Genomic DNA, 18,339 nt, shown 5'->3' on the forward strand with positions numbered 1-18,339 from the left:
CTTTCTATGGAAATCACTCTTCATCATTGTAATTAATCAGACATCCGCTGTGACATTAAGCCAGTTTTCTACTATATAAACCATCAGTGGGGCACTACTATCCACTTCCTCAAAGCATCCTGTGCCCTCCCCTGGTACCCGGCTTGTGACTGCTAGCTCATGTTCAAGAACTCATGTAGCTGATGAGAAAGAAAAGATTTGCAGAAATGAGGGCAGAGAAGTCCACAAATTTTTACTGACTTCAATTTTCTCACTCAAGTATGTGTTTAATGAGGTAGAGAGAAAGGTATCATAACAGGTTTGTTGTTATTCTTTGTCAGAGGCTTTCCAGAGGGAGTAAAGCCATTTGTTCCACAGCACAGACTAGAGAATCAAGTCATTTCAGGTGTCTGGTCTGTCTCCAGAGGGGCTGGATCTGTTTGTGCTCATACTGACCTTTCATCACCGAAGGAAGGCAACCCCCTGGGGGCTTAGCGGAGGCAACTTTTTAATCTAGCGTTTGTCTATAAATGTGCTTTATTTCTCACCTCTCCCTCTCCAGCACCTCTCTGCCTGCAGTTTTCCTCACATCTGTTCTAATGGGCAGACAGGAATGACTGGGCACAAACAAGACCTGATCCCTGGGATCTGGCAGGATTTGCTTTGAGGATGTGAACATGCTTATCTACAGGGCTTCCCTGGTGGATCAGACAGTAAAGAATCTGCCTGCAGTGCAGGAGACCTGGGTTTGATTCCTGGGTCGGGAAGATCCCCTGGAGAAGGGAATGGCAACCCACTCCAGTATTCTTGCTTGGAGAATTCCATGGACACAGGAGCCTGGCGGGTTACAGTCGCAAAAAAGTCAGACATGACTAACAACTAAGCACAACACACACATGCATGTCTTATTCTCTTTTCTATGCCCTTTCAACCCTCAGCCTCGGCTGTTTCTATCCTTATATTTGACCACAGGAGACTTTCCTAACAGTCCAGTGGTAAAGACTCTGAGCTTCCAATGCAAGAGACATGGGTTTGATCCCTGGTTGGGGAACTAAGATCCCATATGCTGTGTGATGCAGCCAAAAAGAAAAAAATAAACAAAACAAAATATCCTTAGATTTGACCAGGAACCTAACTCTTCTGCACCTACATCAGTGCCTGACACATAGTAGCCATGCAATCCAGGCTACCTTGATGCACAGCTCCAAAGACCCAATTTATATTTATTCTACATGGTGCTCCAGTGGTGCCATTTATATGGAAAACAATGTGAATGGGCTCCCTGGAATCAGGCAACTCAGCGACGGCATTCAATATATTTTGCTGATGAATAGACAAATGAATGAATGAAAGAAATCTTGGTTGGTCGTGCTTTGGCTTCTCTCCTTTAATACCCATGGTTCTTTTCACTAAAATTCTATTCATAAATATTGACTGATGGCATCAGCCTCTAGATTAATCCTGTTCCTGCGCCTAGCTGCTTTCCATTTAAGAAATGTGATTGCTTGTTTTAACTTCCGGACAAGTTCCACTCTAGCAGCGAACTCTTCAGGGTTCCTGACCTGTACCCCTCTCCCCATCTCTCTTTTATTCCCGCTTGATCCTGCATGTGGATTTTTGCTCCTGGACTGTCAAGGCACCAGTATCAGTGGTTTTAGCTTCTTTATTTCTTATGGAAAAATAAATGTCAGAAATGGACGGTAATTCAAGTTAGCCATTAAACCACGGTCAGCTTTTTTCTGCTGATGTTGTCCTTTATTTTTTTTTAAGGTGATACTCTTTTTTGTTTTATTGATGTTTATTGGAGTATAGTTTTTTGCAGTGCTGTGTTAGTTTCAGGTGTACAGCAAAGTGAATCTGTTATGTGTACATATAGCTCCTCTTTTTTTGGATTTCCTTCCCATTTAGGTCACCACAGAGCGCTGAGTGGAGACCCTGTGCTATACAGTAGGTTATCATTGCTGTGGTCCATTTTTGACATTAACTATGGTCTCGATGTTTCTTCTCGCATTTCCTTTGCTTTCTTAAACCCTGCTGTGCTAGCACCTTGTGCCTTTTGGGACCTTGGGGTTCCCTGTTGGGTTTGGGCACCAGAACCAGTGTAAATGACCTGCCTTCCAGCTTCCAAATGCTTCCATCTTCTGGCTACATCTTACTCACCCAAGCCAAGTAAGCTCCCACTCCATCCTGGCACAATTCCTTCATCAGGGCAGCCTCTTCTGCCCCTCTCTACGAAGCCACATTCATTCTTCCTTTAAATGCACTCTCTTATCCAAAGCTCACTCAACCCTCAACGTCCAGCTCCACTTGCAGTTCTTTTAAGAAGCCTCCCTTGGTCACTCCAGCCCTGTTGATCTTCCTCTTTCTCCTTAAGAACAACTTGACACTCTTTGTATGCATCACCATATATCACCCATTCTTTCCTCCGTAAATCTTGCCTTCCTAACCAGACTACACATTCCCTGGGAGAAGGCATCATGCCAAATTATTTCAGTGACCTTCACATGGCCCCCCCCACATGCCAGTTTAAACAAGTAAACAGATTCTACTTCATATTTAAATACCTAGTATGTCTGATGTATCTTCTTCTGTTAACATTTGAAAAAGCACCAGTTTTTTCGAAATTTCAGCATCACGTTGATGAGGACAATTGAACATATGTTTGCCAGGGATGCAGAACAAACTAGAATACTCTCCTCTGAACCCCTGCTGAAGCCTGTTACCTGTACATAATGGTCACATGGGAAGAACATACGAAGCAATCAGAGAGTCTATGAATGGCTAAACGCTCAAGCGGGGCTGCGGCATTTGTCAACAGCCACCAGTGTTCAGCAAATGTGCTTCTGGTCACTGAGCACCGGGCCTATTGTGAGGCATTATCTCTGCTCTGAATAGGGCTGATGTTATATAATAGAAGGACAGGAGGTGGAAAAAGAAATAGACGAATGCCACTTTTCCTTTTTTAAAGTACCTTGCAGAGTACCAGGCTTGCAGCTGGAGTTAAATGGAATTTCACTCCATAGACCCATTTCTAAGTACCCAGTCCCCCAGTACTAGTGGAGCATTGTTCCAGCAGGCCCCTCAGTGGCCCAAATCCACAGATGCTCAGTCTTCCCTCAGTTTCTGTGGGTTTTGCACCCATAGCTGTGGAGGGCTGACTAGAGTCTCTTTTTCAGACCTCGAGCCTTCTGGGCAAAATGAAGAGGTAGTTGAACTGAATGCTTAAGTTAAATTCAAGAAGTGACACTCTTTCCTCTTCCCACCTGAGAATAAGCTGAAAGTCTTCGTGTTGTCACTGCTCTTCTGATGAAACAATCCTCCACTTTCTGGGCTCTGATCCTAAATTGACACAGTAACAGCCTGGTCACATCCCAGCCCTGGGGTTGTGGCTGGGAAATGCTCTTACCCTGGTGGGTTATGTGAGAAGCCACTTTTAAATACATATGAGAAGTCATTTTTAATAGCTGCAACTCCTGCTACACCACACACCAAACACACACACACAGAACTTGGGACTCCAGCCTTTCCCCAGTCAGCTGCCCTCTTCATCCTCGCATTTCACATATTCCTTTCCAAATACAAAGCCTCTCCACCTGCAAGTTGCACAAAAGATCAACAAGCAAGATGATGGCTGAGGATAGAGGGGACTTGGCTCCAGGGAGGTGGGACCATACTGAGAGGTGGGCTATAGGTTGTGGGTGGCGGAGCTCTGGAGCCAGACTGTCTGGGTTCAGACGTTGCCTTTCCCACTTTTTACCTATATCATCTTGAGCAAAGTGCTGAGTTTTTCTGGGCCTGTCGTTAAACAAGGAGACAACAGTATTAGCCTTGTCTTATGGGTTTATGGCGACAATTAACTGACTCAATACATATGGAACACTTGGAACAGTGCCTGTGATGTGGCCTATGCCTAATCAGTATTAATTATCATTGTCAGGGAAGGCACATGAGTCCCCTCAGGACCCAGCTAAGACCCACACGAGACAATAAATGATAGAAAGCCACATCGGACTTGTTCCTGCACAAAATCTCCTCTAGCCATTAATTTTAATCAACAACTATTTACCGAGACCTGCTTCCCCAGTGGCTCAGTTGATAAAGACTCGCCTGCAATGCAAGAGACCCAGGTTTGATTGCTGGGTTGGGAAGATCCCCTGGAGAAAGAAATGGCAACCCACGCCAGTATTTTTGCCTGGGAAATCACATGGATAGGGGAGACTGGTGGTTTACAGGCCATGGGGTCACAAAAGAGTCAGACACGACTTAGCGACTAAACCACCACCAGTATGTGCCTGACACTTGCCAGGCACAGAGAATACAGTCCTGGCCCGCTATGAGCTTATGGTCCAGCCTGCCTGTCTCTGCACAGACTGGAGGCTGGCTGTGTGGCACAGGGACTGGCCGCTGGGAAGGTCCGACAGTCACTCACCATTACTCTCTCCCTCCTCACAGACAGCCTGCCCATGTAGATTCAAGAGTCACCTGCCCATCCAAATCCCAGATAAACCACCCCCTTAGTTCCCTGAGATGCCATACCCCTTTCTCTGCTTCTCCTTACCCACGTGGAATATTGTTGCTTGAGCCACAGCCCCCATATTCCTATTCTCTTTTCAGCCGGATTTGACTTGCCTGTTAGGTTCTTCTTGAGCTATCCTCACCACCACCCTGTCATTTCCTCGTCCTCTCCCCGAGTCTGGGCCATTGGCCTCAATTCTGCTTCCCAAGCCCCCAGTCAGCCAGCCGTAGCACCCTCTCCATCTTCTCCACCTGACAGTAACCTCTGACCGCAAAGCCATCCTCTTAGTCCAAAGCCACCCTCTTAGCCCAGCTCCTGGCATCAGTGGAAACAGTGAACCAAGGCTGAGTCAGAGCCTGGAGCAGCCTGGAGCCTGCCTCACCTCTGAAGCCCTTCTCCGTCTGTGTTCTCCTCCATACTCTCCTCCCTGTGCCCACTCTGGTCCTGACTCCCCCACATTCCCATCCACAGTTCTAGCTTCCTAGGCTGTCTTCACCACCTCCTTTCTCAGTCCCTAGAAAATGCACAGATTCTTTCATCTGTTCACTTTTCACAATACCTATAAGTGTTAGTGGGCTTCCCTGGTGCTTCAGATGGTAAAGAATCCACCTGCAATGCAGGAGACCCAGGTTCGATCCCTGGGCTGGGAAGATCCCCTGGAGGAGGGCATGGCAACTCACTCCAGTGTCCTTGCCTGGAGAACCCCCTGGACAGAGGAGCCTGGCGGGCCACAGTCCACGGGATTGGAAAGAGGCAGACATGACTGAACAGCTGAGCACGCACGTGAGTAAGTGGGAGTATGTGCCATGTGCATGCTTCTGGGTTCTGGAGACGCACCAACAAAGAACAGCGCATCTCTACTGCGTGGAGCTTACACTCTAGTGTGGAGAATTAGACAATAAACAAGCAAATAGTGTGGCATGAAGGGTAAAGGATACAGCAGGCTGCAGCGTATTCCAGTGGCGCTGGGCCTGGCGGGTGAACTGGGAAGGAAGGATGGAGGAACAGGACAGATCATGCCACAGAAGGGCCTCCTGTAGGTCAAGGCTCTTTCTTTATAATGAAGGAGAAGCTGCTTAGGGCTCCTTTAAGATGCTGCTTGGCCAATTTGAGGAATTCCCTGAGCCGGCTGCTGTACAGCACAATTGCCTGGAAATTGCTCTCCACATGTTCTTGGGCTGGGTGTGCGCCATGACCTCAGGGAGCCGGCCACGTTCTGCCCTCGAATCAGAGTGGGTCTGCTTGATAAGCGGTACACTGGCTGGTCCAAAAGACATGATTCCACCTCTTGCCTGCAGATAGGGAGAGAGGAATGCCTTGGCTGGATGTTTTGACAAATAAACACAAGAAAGGCTTTATTCAGCCTTGCTCTTTGCAGCCTATCTCCACATTTAGGCCCAGGGAAAGAGGGATTTGAGGGAGGATTTGACTGAAATGTAAATAGACTTGTGTGTGCTAAGTCACTTCAGTCCTGTCTGACACTTTGTGACCCCATGGACTGTAGCCCGCCAGATTCCTCTGTCCATGGGATTCTCCAGAGAAGAATACTGGAGTGGGTTGCCACGCCCTCCTCCCAGATGTCTTGCTGACCCAGGGATCGAGACTGCATCTCTTATGTGTCCTTTATTGGCAGGTGGATTCTTTACCACTAGCACTACCTGGAATGCCTGTTGTCAATGGAATACTTCCCAACAACTGATTATGGGATGATCCACGCTGGAAAATTACTCTGCTTCAGTCTCATAATGAAGATATAAAAGTATTAAACCTTGATAATTTACAGAGCACTTTCATTGGCCTAATCTTAATGGATATTCAACATACATATGGCACAAAAACTGTTATAATGTATTTACTATTGAGCTAAACATATTTTTTAGTTAATATGGGAGTACACGTTCTTTAGGTGCTTCCCTGGTGGCTCAGTTGGTAAAGCATCTGCCTGTATTGCAAGAGATCCAGGTTCAATTCCTGGGCCTGGAAGAGCCCCTGGAGGAGGGCATGACACCCACTCCAGTATCCTTGTCTGGAGAGTCCTGTGGACAGAGGAGCCTTGTGGGCTACAGTTCATAGGGTTGCAAAGTGTCAAACACAACTAAGTGACTAAACCACCACCACGTATTCTCTGCAAAAGAAAAAAAATTAAGTCATTGTTGTTAGCTTTTAGAGCAAGGTAAGAACTGTCTCAAGCTACACTGGAGTTTTCCTAGCTTGACAAATGCTAAGGTCATGGAGCGGCTAGCTTTACATTCCACATGAATTAATAATGGACTTCACACAACATTCCCGGCAGAGATGGCCCAGCATACCAAGCTTCATGTTCCTCAGGCTTGGAATGTGTAATTCCTCTATGAGCTACATTCTGCTGTGTGAAGCTCTATTTTGGGACTAGGTTGTTTCTTTATATAGAAACCAGCACCCTCGTCAAATTAAGGGAGTACATGAGTCATTTGTGCATTTCCTAAAAGCGATCGCATCACTTTTCTCATCTGTTATCCATTTTCTTTTTTAATCAGAAGGGAGATGCATTAATGCAAATATCTTGGTGCAAATCCTAAACTCTCATAGAGTTCTGTTGGAAAGAAAATGTTTTCTTATTTTTTGGCAGTGACTGAATTTCATGCTTGTTTAAGAAATGATCACATCACGATTTATATTTCATGAACCAAGTAACTTGCCTATCTCGGCTAACCTGGAGCTCCATTTCTATAATTCACAATATGACCTGTGATATTTTAGACACTCCAGAATGGCCTGAGCCAGAGATGCTAATTAGGGCTTAGAAAGTATTTGATGGTTCCTGTGATTTTGAGAGCTAATTAAAGTAGTGAGAATCAGTAGCTTTGGCCCCAAACAAGACTTCGGTCCTGTTAATTCCGCCATCCAGGTGATCTCGGAATGAAGGGAAGTAGTTGAAGTTTGTTCTCTCATAACGTGGCTGGATATTTATGAAGTTTTAATTTCCTTTTAGCTTCTCACCTTATGCTTAGAAGCTGAGGCTGTAGGGAGAGGCTTTGCTTTCTCTGCAAAGACACATAAAGATGACTGAAGTGTTCTGAGGTGACCTTTTAAGCACCCTAAGAAAAGTTATAGGGCAAATAATAGGTGTGTCCAATCTGCTTAGGAACTTGGAATCAATGATTCTACTAAACAATTGGCTCAATTGTCTGATTCTTTCTGAACCGTTTCTTCTTATGTTTATCACCTGATCCCAGAATCCTGTCAATATCCCAAGAGCATCACTCCTGCAGGACCAGTTCTGATTCCTCTTGGCTCCTTAGTCTTCTGGGCAAATGATGGGTTGGAGAGAGAAGGGGCAGGATCCTTGTATGCTTGCAGGATTCTTTGCACTGGAGAAAAGAAGATGAAAACGATCTCAGAGAAAATTAACACAGTCTAGTGCTAATATTCGGAGAGGGCGATGGCACCCCACTCCAGTACTCTTGCCTGGAAAATCCCATGGACAGAGGAGCCTGGTAGTCTGCGGTCCATGGGGTCGCGAAGAGTCGGACATGACTGAGCGACTTCCCTTTCACTTTTCACTTTCATGCATTGGAGAAAGAAATGGCAACCCACTCCAGTGTTCTTGCCTGGAGAATCCCAGGGACAGGGGAGCCTGGTGGGCTGCCGTCTATGGGGTCGCACAGAGTCGGACATGACTGAAGTGACTTAGCAGCAGCAGCAGCAGCAGTGCTAATATTGTAAGATTTTTCATTTAACTTAAGGGAACCCGAATCATGGCTTTATTAATAATGCAGTCCTGGAACTAATAATATGCAGTCCTAACAATAATTAGGAATTAATGCAGTCAGTTCCTAATGCTCAATATTTTAAAAGGCTTTGGGAAAATGCACCCTGTGAGTTTTCTTACTTCCCATGAAAACACAGTGGAAATTCACTAGCTGCTCCAAGTAATGTTTAAAACTTGAATATATTCTGAGTATTGTCATCAGTGTGTGTGTACTAAGTTGCTTCAGTCATGTTTGACTCTTTGCAACCCTATGGACTGTAGCCTGCAAGGCTCCTCTGTTCATGGGATTCTCCAGGCAAGAATATTGAAGTGGGTTGCTATTCCCTTCTCCAGGGGATCTTCCTGATCCAGGGATTGAACCCACATCTCTTATGTCTCCTTCATTGACAGGCGGGTTCCTTACCCCTAGTGCCACCTGGGAAGCCCCACTGTCATCAGATTTCTTATCAAATAGGTCTTCTATGTTACCAGAGAAAAACAACTTAGGCCTTAAGATATAAATCATTGAGAGGAGAAGAAAATCTCCAGTTTTGCCCTAAAGGACAAGGAGGATTATCTCCACTTTTTCTTTTACCTTCACTTTATGTACATACATTGAAGTAGAGAAAGAGAGTGAAGGAAACCTTCCAGAATATAAAGATAAAATCTGGTAGAGCAGCAAGGGATTATAATTGTAGAACACTAGTTCTTCTTTCTCCCTGAGTGTGGAAAGGGGGGTGGGGAGTGTGGGTCATTCGCTACCATAGAAACCAACAAAGGTATGTAGAGGGGAGGGAAGGCCCATTTGAGGAACTTAAAGATCTTAACTTTTTTCAAAGTTAAATTGTTCTGGTCAATAGGTAATCTTTCTAATGGCAAGAGGTATGTGTATGTGTGTGCATGTATCCTTTTTATTTGATTTCCAATCTGCCTTCCCTCCTTTGTCTCTTGAGCTTAGTTATTCTTTCAGTCCAGCCTCTGCCAAAGAGAAGGCTGACAATTTAAAAAAATCATTGTGCCCCCACTGTGTACCAGGCGTGACTCTCTGCAGTGGAATGCACAGAACTGCAAGACATTCAACACACAGTGCACAGAGCCATTGGGTGCAAACCCTCTGTTACACTTACTTCCATCTGGTGCTATTTCCACACTCAGAAAGCTCTTAGAAAATGAGCAGCTCAAAATGAATTCTTTCCCCTCTTTCATCCAGATGCTGCTTCTGAGCAATAGTTCTTCTTAACTGTTAAAATAGAATGATTGAAATGCTATTACAAGTCATCCTCAGTGAAGATGCAGGAGACTCGCCTCCGGTGGGTTTTTCTTGTTCCTTTAGGCAAGTACCTTTCCTTTTCTCTTATTCAGTCCTTTAGTCCTTTCCAAATGCCATGGAAGGCTTGGGAGCAATGGATCAGGTGTTTGGAAAGCTGGTGAGGATGCCGACATCTGCTTTTCAGGAAGGAGGCTCTATTCCCCTTGTCCCTTAATCTGGGTGGGTTCTGGGACTGACCAATATAGCTGAAGTGATGCTGTGCCAGCTGCTGTGCACAGGCCTTAAGAGACTGACAGCTTCCGTTTCCTTTCTTAGAATACTCCTTCTAAAGGAAGCCCCTCGGCATGCTGGGAGGGAGCCTGAGCTAACCACACTGAGAGGTGTGCGCGCGCACGAGATACTGGCCAGTCCCCAGCTGTTTCAGCCATTCCAGCTGAGATGCAGAGATGTCAGTGAAGAAGCCATCTCAGACATCTAGCCCAGATGAGGCTTCAGATGACTCCAGCCCAGCTGGTGTCTGACTGCAGCAACACGAGAGGCCCCAAGGGAGAACCACCCAGCTGAGCACAGTCAACCCACAGAACTGTGAGACATGAAGGCTGGGGGTGGTTTACTGAGCAGCAGCAGAAAACTGCAATGGGAAGTAATGATGGCATCTACCTTTTAGGACTGTCACAAAGGAAAAAGGAGAGTTTTGCTTGTTAAATCCCTAATCTGCAGCCTGGAATAAAACAAGCCTTCAATGTACATCAATTCTCCTGCTCCTTCCTCTTCCTTTATACTAATTCTATGTATTTCTGAGAAGGGGTAACTCTCAGTGTCATGGTCTGAGGCAGGGTGGGGTGGAGGTAGGTAGGTTCTTTTCTTGATATTTGGAATCTGAAGAGCTTTCCCCCATCTTTTTCTTTTTTCTTTCCTTCCTGTGTTCTTTAACGCACAGTTAGATGGTTTAGACCTAAAATAAGAATACCAAATTCAGCCTTTGTGTTTCAGACAGAAAAATCATAGGCTTGGTACAGGCTTATGGTACTGAAAAATCAAGCTCCAGAAGCTAAAATGATTCAAAGCAAATTTCCCCTTGACAACTTTTGTATGTCTCTGTGTGTGTGTGTGTGTGTGTGTGTATAAAACAGTTAAACAACCACTTTATAGAGTACACAATTATTTTACCATGTAAGCATCATAGAATTACCGCCTTTTTTTGGAGGGGGGGTGGTTGAAAAGTACATGGTTACCTTGTAATTACAGTCTTCCTAAGTTTGATTTTATGGCAAAAAAAAAAAAAAAAAACCAAAAACAAAACACAGAACATTTCTTTGGAGTGTTTATGAACAGCAAAATTCAAGTTTGAGTTAAACTAGACAGAAAAACAAAGTGCATTTGGATATATCTTTTCCCTTTGGACTAAAATAGCTGAATTTCTGTCATTCTTGAGATCTCCCTAGAAGCCAGTCTTTCCTTGTGTTTATGGCTAAGGTTGTGTGTCTTGCTAATTATGTTGCCTTTTCTAGCAGACTTGCTGCCAAGCAACTTGAGATTACTATCCTATTTTGTCCTTGAGTTCCTGCAAACACCTAAACCGTGACAGGCTAGAGAGTTCATCTCAGCATCTGAACTAGGTCAGCATCATAAATTCTGTCACATACCTGGTCGGTGAAGTCAAGGTTGGAAGGGGGAGCTGAACTAGATGCCTGATGTGTAGATAAGGGAATTGGTTTACTTTACTTTTACATTTTATCCTTTAATGTGGGTGTGGACACAGTGCCACAGTGTTTGCTCTCATATACCTCTAGGATAAAAGCCTCTGGAAGATTTGGGGGCTGGCAAGGTTAGGGAGGTGGTGAGGAGAGGGGTGAGATGGGGGGATGGGTAAGCGGTCAGCCTGAGTGTCTGGTGACATTGTGCAGCAGTTCCAGCTACAGAACGTTGCTTGCATGGGGAATTCAGATGCCTTTCCTTGGTGAGGATGTGAGGGGTTGGAGCTTGGGATTTTATGAGCTCAAACTGGCATCAAGTCACTTAACTGATACCATTCCTCATAACCAGACTAAGTTCAGATGCTTTTTGCCTCCCAATCTGGTCCCCGAGACAGCTGGGGCAACCGTTTCTTTCCTTTTCACAGCTCCTGGAGGAGGTGTGAGGTGTGTGAGGCGCTAGAAAGCTTGTTCTATCATTACTTCTGGATTTGCCTCCGGGTATGCTGTACACGCACCCGACCATATGTGTGTTCACGTGAGCTTGTCACTCGGCCAACAAGAGGTAGAACGAGAAGGGTGACTTTATTTCCCACCACCACCACCCCCCGCCCAACCCGCCAAAGTCAACGTCAAAGTGGGAGTGGGTACCGGGTCTTTTAATAGATTGCCACTGCAGTCAAATCTGTGATCCGGGATATGCCACCACGGGTGCACCCGAGTCAATGTCTCTCAAATTTAGGAGACAAGCACGCAGCTGGACAGCCAGACGAGAGACCCCGAGGGCTCACACCCTAGAGGCCCCGGCCTCCTGGGCGCAGGTTCCCTGAAGGTGGGCGGGGCTGGGCCCAGAGGTCCGCAGGCTGCAGGGAGTAGGCGGGCGGGCTGGTCATCCGGGAGGGTGAAGATGCCTAGGAAAGCTCATGAGGGACTGGGGCGGCGCTCTTGTGGGCTGGCAGGCAGCCAGGGTGCAGACATCTCCCACCGCCGACCCCAGACCCAGCCTCGCTTCCCCAACCCCACAGCCACAGCATCTGCCCCGTGCGGGTGCAGCAGGACCTAGGCCCGCGCCCGGCGCTGTTGTCCCCGGCGCCCGCCATTGGCTGCGCGGTCGCCTCCAGCCCCCCCGTTACCCCCTCCCAGGCTGCCTGTCCCATTTCCCCCACGCCTCACGGGGCCCCGCACTGGCTCCGAGAGACCCCAGGGGCGCGGCGCGCTAGGAGCGGCGCCGTGGGCGGGGCCTCGCGAAGGACGCCCCGGGATTGGCCGCGGGAAGCAAGGGGTGGGGCCGGTCGCGGAGAAAACAGCGCGCGCGCAACCCGGCTGCAGTCCCAGCCGGGAGCCTGAGCCTGCTCTAGTTGGCCTCCGCGTCCTCTTCGGTGCCTTTTTTTTTTTTCTTTTCCCGTTTCTTTTTCTTTTCTTCTTTTCAACCGCGGAGTCCTCTGCTTGGTCCTCCTGCCGCTGTCGCGCAGCGCGATCCTTTTCCTGCTCAGCAGGTCCCGTCCCCCGCGGTGAAGCCCCGGCCGAAGCGGCGATGCGCCTCATTCAGAACATGTGCACCATAGCCGAGTACCCCGCCCCGGGCAGCGCAGCCGCAGCAGATTTCTGCCTGGGGGCCGCAGGCCGCCGCCTGGTCAAGATCGCCGTAGTGGGCGCCAGTGGCGTGGGCAAGACTGGTGAGTCCTCGCGCTCCGGCGAGAACCCGCTTAACTCTCGGTCTGGAGTTCGGCGGCCCCCGCTGGCAGTTTCGACTAAACCCGGCTTGGAGTAGAGGTTGGAGCTGCAACCGGACCGCCTACCCTCTCCTATTGATCCGCGGTCCCTGGGGAAGGACCTTAGACAGCTTCCTTTCCACTCCCCCTTCCTTCATCAGATGAGGGGAACAAACTGATCCTAAATGGCTTGACGGCCCTCTGCACAACCGACACAACTGGGATTCGAAGTTTTGGGTTCTTGAGCCCCTGGCAGTATCTGGCACAGAAAGGGGAGTCAGTGAACGTAACCCTTCCTAGAGCTCTTTAAGGTTAGGAAAGACGTTTGTCTGCGGGCAGGCTTAGGTGTGGCTCGGCCGGGCTCGGAGAATGGGGGTGGGCCAAATGACCCTTCCAGCTGGACAGAGCCATAATTCACAATGCCTCCTAGCCCCCTCGCCGTTGTGTCTGGAAGTAGGGTCAGGGAGCTGCAGGGTAGGAATTTCATTTGGTGGTTGGCTTTTCCTGAGAGTTGTTTTTTAGGGTAGGGGTTAAAGGGGGGAGACCAATCTAACTTCTTGTGCCAAGGCTAACCCCCTTTCCTTTCTCTTTTCTGACCTGCAGCTCTCGTGGTCCGGTTCCTCACCAAACGATTCATCGGCGACTATGAAAGAAATGCAGGTGAGGAAATGTATTTGAAGAAAGTGCTGTCAGCCTGCACTAGTACTGCTGTTCCCATTTTATAAGTGTCTACCAGGCAGGTTCCTTCAGAGTGACAGCTAGAGCACCGGGATCCTGCCCCTTCCAACTTTCCTAGCCCCTTCCTGTGTGCCCCCTCTTCCCATAACTGCCATCTGGCCTCATTCCATTCCAAGCCCATTCATCATTTTATCAAGGGCCTGAAAGTATTCTCCTTGGTATGTTTTAACTATAGGGACCCCAGTTGGAAGCACCCTTTGTACTCAAGAGCCTCTCCCTTCAAAACACTCCTGCAAAAGTCATAAAAAAAAAAAAAAAAAAAAAAGATGGCCAGCGCTTACCCCCACCCCTCGCCTTCTCTGTTGGCTGCCTTTCAGAGGTGACCTTTTAAAGCAGAGGCCAAAGGAGCACAGTTGTAAACCTAAAGTTCTCTTTTTTTAACAAAGAAAAATAACTACATGGTAAAATTTTAGGAGGAGAGTTCCTGAATAAATGATTGGACACCCTTTCAATTCCTGTGATTAAGGATATCCACTGGGAAGGCTTAAGGGCTTTCTACCTATGCACTGTTAGCAAATTGCTTAATTCCTTAGACCATATGAAGTACCTACAGGGGATTACTTCAAATGTACTATATAAACCATCCCCTGATAAGGCATGGCAGCCTTCTGCTTTGATGTAGAGTCAGCTATGTTACAATTTTATTCCAATTGATGATGTTGGCTGTGAATTTACTAACAATATCTGCCCACTAAGCCATTATATCTAATGGCTAAAAAATAAATTGGTGCCAAAGAGCAATAAGTACGAAAATAGAACAAGAACATTTTTTTTCAAGGAAATTCTCTAAACATGTAAGTTTTGTTTAAAATTAGACAATTAAGTTTCCAAAAATGTAACAAGCTTTGTCCTAGTTTTAATAAACCTGCCTATGCAGGGTTGAAACTGCAGTTGTTTTAAAAAAACATCTGAAATAAGCCCATTAAATAGAATAGACTATAGCTTATTTTGTGCATTGGTTCAGGTTATAATTTCTAAGTAAGAATTATCCTATGATGTTTTTTTCCTCCCTACAATGTTTTAAAAGTTGTACAAGAAGGAAGGACATAATCTTTTTTTTCCCCCTCTTTATAGGTAATCTCTATACCAGGCAAGTCCAAATAGAAGGTGAAACCCTGGCTATTCAGGTTCAAGACACTCCAGGTATTCAGGTGAGTGTCTGAGATATGTGACTAAGTCTAAAGGGAGTCTGCTTGGCCACAGAGTTGTTCTCATGTTTTCAAAGTACCTTGTGCTGAAGAAGGAAAGAAACCTGGGGAGTCAAGTCTAGGCTTTTATATATTGCTTGACACTTCAGTTGTATCTGGCTGTTGATCAGTCTTAGCCTAGATGGGAGACTTGGCTAAAGGGGCAGAAATCTTTTAGGACGATTTTACTCAGCAGGAAAGACCAAACCAAACACACTTGGATTTGGCAGAATGCCCGTACTAGGGTTTAAAAGGTCAGTTTTTACATTTGTGTTTTTGGCATTAAAAATCAAACATCTAAGTATCGTCTCCAAATCCTCAGAATCACTCTTACACTGTGGAAAGTTACTCTATAGACAAAGAGCCATGCTAGCATGTGTGTGTGTGTGTGTTTTCCCTCTTGAACTGGGCAGTTATCCAGGTTTAAATGCTTCCAGCTCCTATCTTTACTTCCCCAGACTTACTGTCTAGCCAGTTAATTTCCCATTTTGTGCAACTACAAAGTCTCTCTGCATGGAGTTCTCTGCAGGTCAATTTTCCACTTGAGTGTGGTGAGCTGCTCTGTTATTTATTCCAGCTCCATGCAGCTGGATCAACATATTGTCGAGAAAGCTGAAGTGTAGGGGGATAGAACTTGTTGATGGCCTGCAACCTGGTGTTCTTGCTCAGGGCTCTTTTGAATTCTCTCTGTAGCTGAGCCAGGGCTCTCTCCAGCCCTTGCCCTTCACCTTGCTGTCACCCCTTCTCTTTCAGGTCCATGAGAATGGCCTGAGCTGCACCGAGCAGCTGAACAGGTGCATCCGCTGGGCAGATGCCGTGGTGATCGTCTTCTCCATCACTGACTACAAGAGCTATGAGCTCACCAGCCAGCTTTACCAGCACGTGCAGCAGCTGCACCTGGGCGCCCGGCTGCCCGTGGTGGTTGTGGCCAACAAGGCCGACCTGCTACACATCAAGCAGGTGGACCCACAGCTCGGACTGCAGCTGGCCAGCATGCTGGGCTGCTCCTTCTATGAGGTGTCCGTCAGCGAGAATGACAATGACGTCTACAATGCTTTCCACGTGCTGTGCAAAGAAGTGAGTCACAAACAGCAGCCCAGTGGCACGCCAGAGAAGCGACGGACCTCCCTCATCCCTCGGCCCAAGTCCCCCAACATGCAGGACCTGAAGAGGAGGTTCAAGCAAGCCCTCTCGGCCAAAGTCAGGACTGTCACCTCCGTCTGAAGCAGGGGTACTTGAGGGGGTTCGGTCTTCCCGGGAAGGGGTCCGGGGTGATGCAGGAACGTTGGATGCTGGCGGTTACTTGTGGTTCCAGGGAGGGCTGGAGCAGAGAGGCCAGGAGGGCCTGTTGAACCGCTTCAGGAGAGGAAGTGTTGTCCTGAGCAGGGGGACAGAACTGATGTGGTGTGATCGAGCCACCTCTGATGATGCCAAACAGCCTCCACGACTTTCCCTCTGGAGCGGGGAGGGGTTGGGTGATGGCTTGGGATTTTGTTAACTACCTTGTACATGACAGTCAGTTGTAGATTCACCCAATATATTGATGTGATTTACAGTGGGAATGAAAGAACAGATTAAGCATTCACAGACTTTTTTTTTTCCCCTTCTTTATTTTTCTCCCCCCAAAAGAAAGAATTGATTTTCTTATACAAGTATGTGTCTCTGGAATACTCTTCCTTATAGAATGACTTTCAAACCTGAAGGATACTCATTTCTTTTTTTTTTTTTTTTGAAGAAAAAGAAGAAAATGCTACCTCCACCCTACTAGAAAGAGTGGAGTTTTGGGGCCAAATGTTATATATGCAGACTTGTGTAAGCTTCTGGGCTCAGACACAGTATGAGGATGCTGAGTTGGGAACGTGTTGGCTGGTTGAGAGCACAAACTTTTCAGCCCAGACTTTTGAATAATTGTGAGGCTGTATAAGTTTTTTTTTTTTTTTTTTCCAGATCATTGCATCAGGTACAGAAAAACAAAATGTGTCCAACTGATTTTGATGTGATTTGTGTAAACACAGCAATAACGCTGGGTTGCTTCGAGACCTGGCTGAGTTGTGGCTTAACTGTGGAAACACTATCTTACAGCAGGTGAACAGATGCAGGGGCGACTGCCGAATCCCCTACACAGATGCACTTTAAAAAGCCACTCATGCTTTGGCTTAAACTGTAATTTATTTTGTGTACAATAAAGCTCATTTTAAAAGGGCAGACGTCTGACTTGGTCTTGATTGAAATGTTCACCTTTTGTCCTTCAGACTGTATGTCTCAGCACCTAGTGTTTCTCAGGCACGTCGAGCGGGCATTCTGCCTTCCTGGGGTGAGCCCTGGAGTTTCCCAACAAACCACCAAGGTGCATTCTATTCTTATCCCTGTTTTACAGATGAGGAAACAAACTTGAAAACAAGTTAGATAACTTGTCAAAGGCCCCGGGCTTTGAGTTTGTAAATTCTGGTTTGCTGCTCTTTAGTCAAGAGTAACACATCTATTCATTTCCTTCCTGATCCTCCAGGGAAACTTAAGACAGATGTCTGGGTCTATATTTTAAGCTGATAAGAGATGTCCTGGCTAAGCCATGGAAGAGCATGCTCCTATACAAGATCACTGCTTATTATTTGCCCTATTTGGCGAGCCTTCATTGGGTATGCCACTTTTGAAAAGTGCACGTTTTTCTCATGTTGTAGAAGCTCATAGCCATTGATGCAGGGTGGTTCAGGAACCCTTCCCGCGTGGCACCTGCCCCAGGTGACGTGCTAAAACCCTCATCTGCTTCCATCCGGGCCAGGGAGAACTTTCATACAAGCCAGGTGAGTCACCACCTTTACGGGAAAATAATTACACCTTGTATTTGTCTTGAGAGTGCTTTCACATAACTGATCTCATGTAACCCTCAGGATAACCCTGTGGGGAGGGCAGAGGAGGAAATGCCACTGTTTCTACAGGTGAGAGAAACAGGCTCTGAGTTTAGAGTGAGAGAAACAGGCTCTGAGTTTAGAGTGATGTCCTTGAGTTCACAGGGCATGAATCAATGTCTTCGGACTATATTCAATGTTCTTACTCCTTCACAGCATTTCATATACGGGCCTCTGCTGCATGTATGGGGCCTTGGGACTGAGGGAAGCAGCCATCATGAAGAGTGGGGGGTCTACTATGGCACAATGCCAGACTTTCAAATCTGTTTCCCACAGGGTAAATGTCCTGCCTGCTCTTGACAGGGCTTCTGGTTATGCCCTACACCTTCCTTAGGTGGAGGGCAATTTTCTACACTTCAAGCCTAACCTAACCTCTGAGAAGGTATTGGGTGCAGGGAGGGAATGGTGCTCACAGGAGGTTCTAAAAATCTCTTCTTTCAAAGGCAGTGACAAGGATCTCTGATTAGATTCTGCTCACGTTTGGTTTTATTAATCCTACATGGCTATATTAGTAATGTCCAGTGAGTGAGTGGTTCATCTTTATATACTTAACAATGGTCTTCTACCCATGTTCTGGAAATAAGATGAGTGTTCCCCAGGGCTTTAT

At 46.7% G+C, this 18,339-nt stretch overlaps 1 protein-coding gene across 2 annotated transcripts; it reads left to right on the plus strand.

The window, feature by feature from the left end:
* The first annotated feature begins 12,535 nt into the window (after positions 1–12,535).
* Positions 12,536–16,960, plus strand: RASL11B (RAS like family 11 member B). Of its 2 annotated transcripts, XM_052642115.1 has the most exons (5): positions 12,536–12,865; positions 13,505–13,561; positions 14,714–14,790; positions 15,580–16,057; positions 16,774–16,960. In XM_052642115.1, the coding sequence occupies exons 1-4, from the start codon at positions 12,724–12,726 to the stop codon at positions 16,048–16,050; spliced, it is 747 nt and encodes a 248-aa protein (XP_052498075.1). In that variant the 5' UTR covers positions 12,536–12,723; the 3' UTR covers positions 16,051–16,057; positions 16,774–16,960. The 2 variants fall into 2 exon arrangements, with proteins under 2 accessions (XP_052498075.1, XP_052498074.1); XM_052642114.1 differs by having other exon boundaries at positions 15,580–16,960.
* The last annotated feature ends 1,379 nt before the right edge of the window (positions 16,961–18,339 follow it).

Source organism: Budorcas taxicolor, chromosome 6 (assembly GCF_023091745.1).
Source record: "Budorcas taxicolor isolate Tak-1 chromosome 6, Takin1.1, whole genome shotgun sequence".
In the NCBI taxonomy this organism is placed as follows: domain Eukaryota; kingdom Metazoa; phylum Chordata; class Mammalia; order Artiodactyla; family Bovidae; genus Budorcas; species Budorcas taxicolor.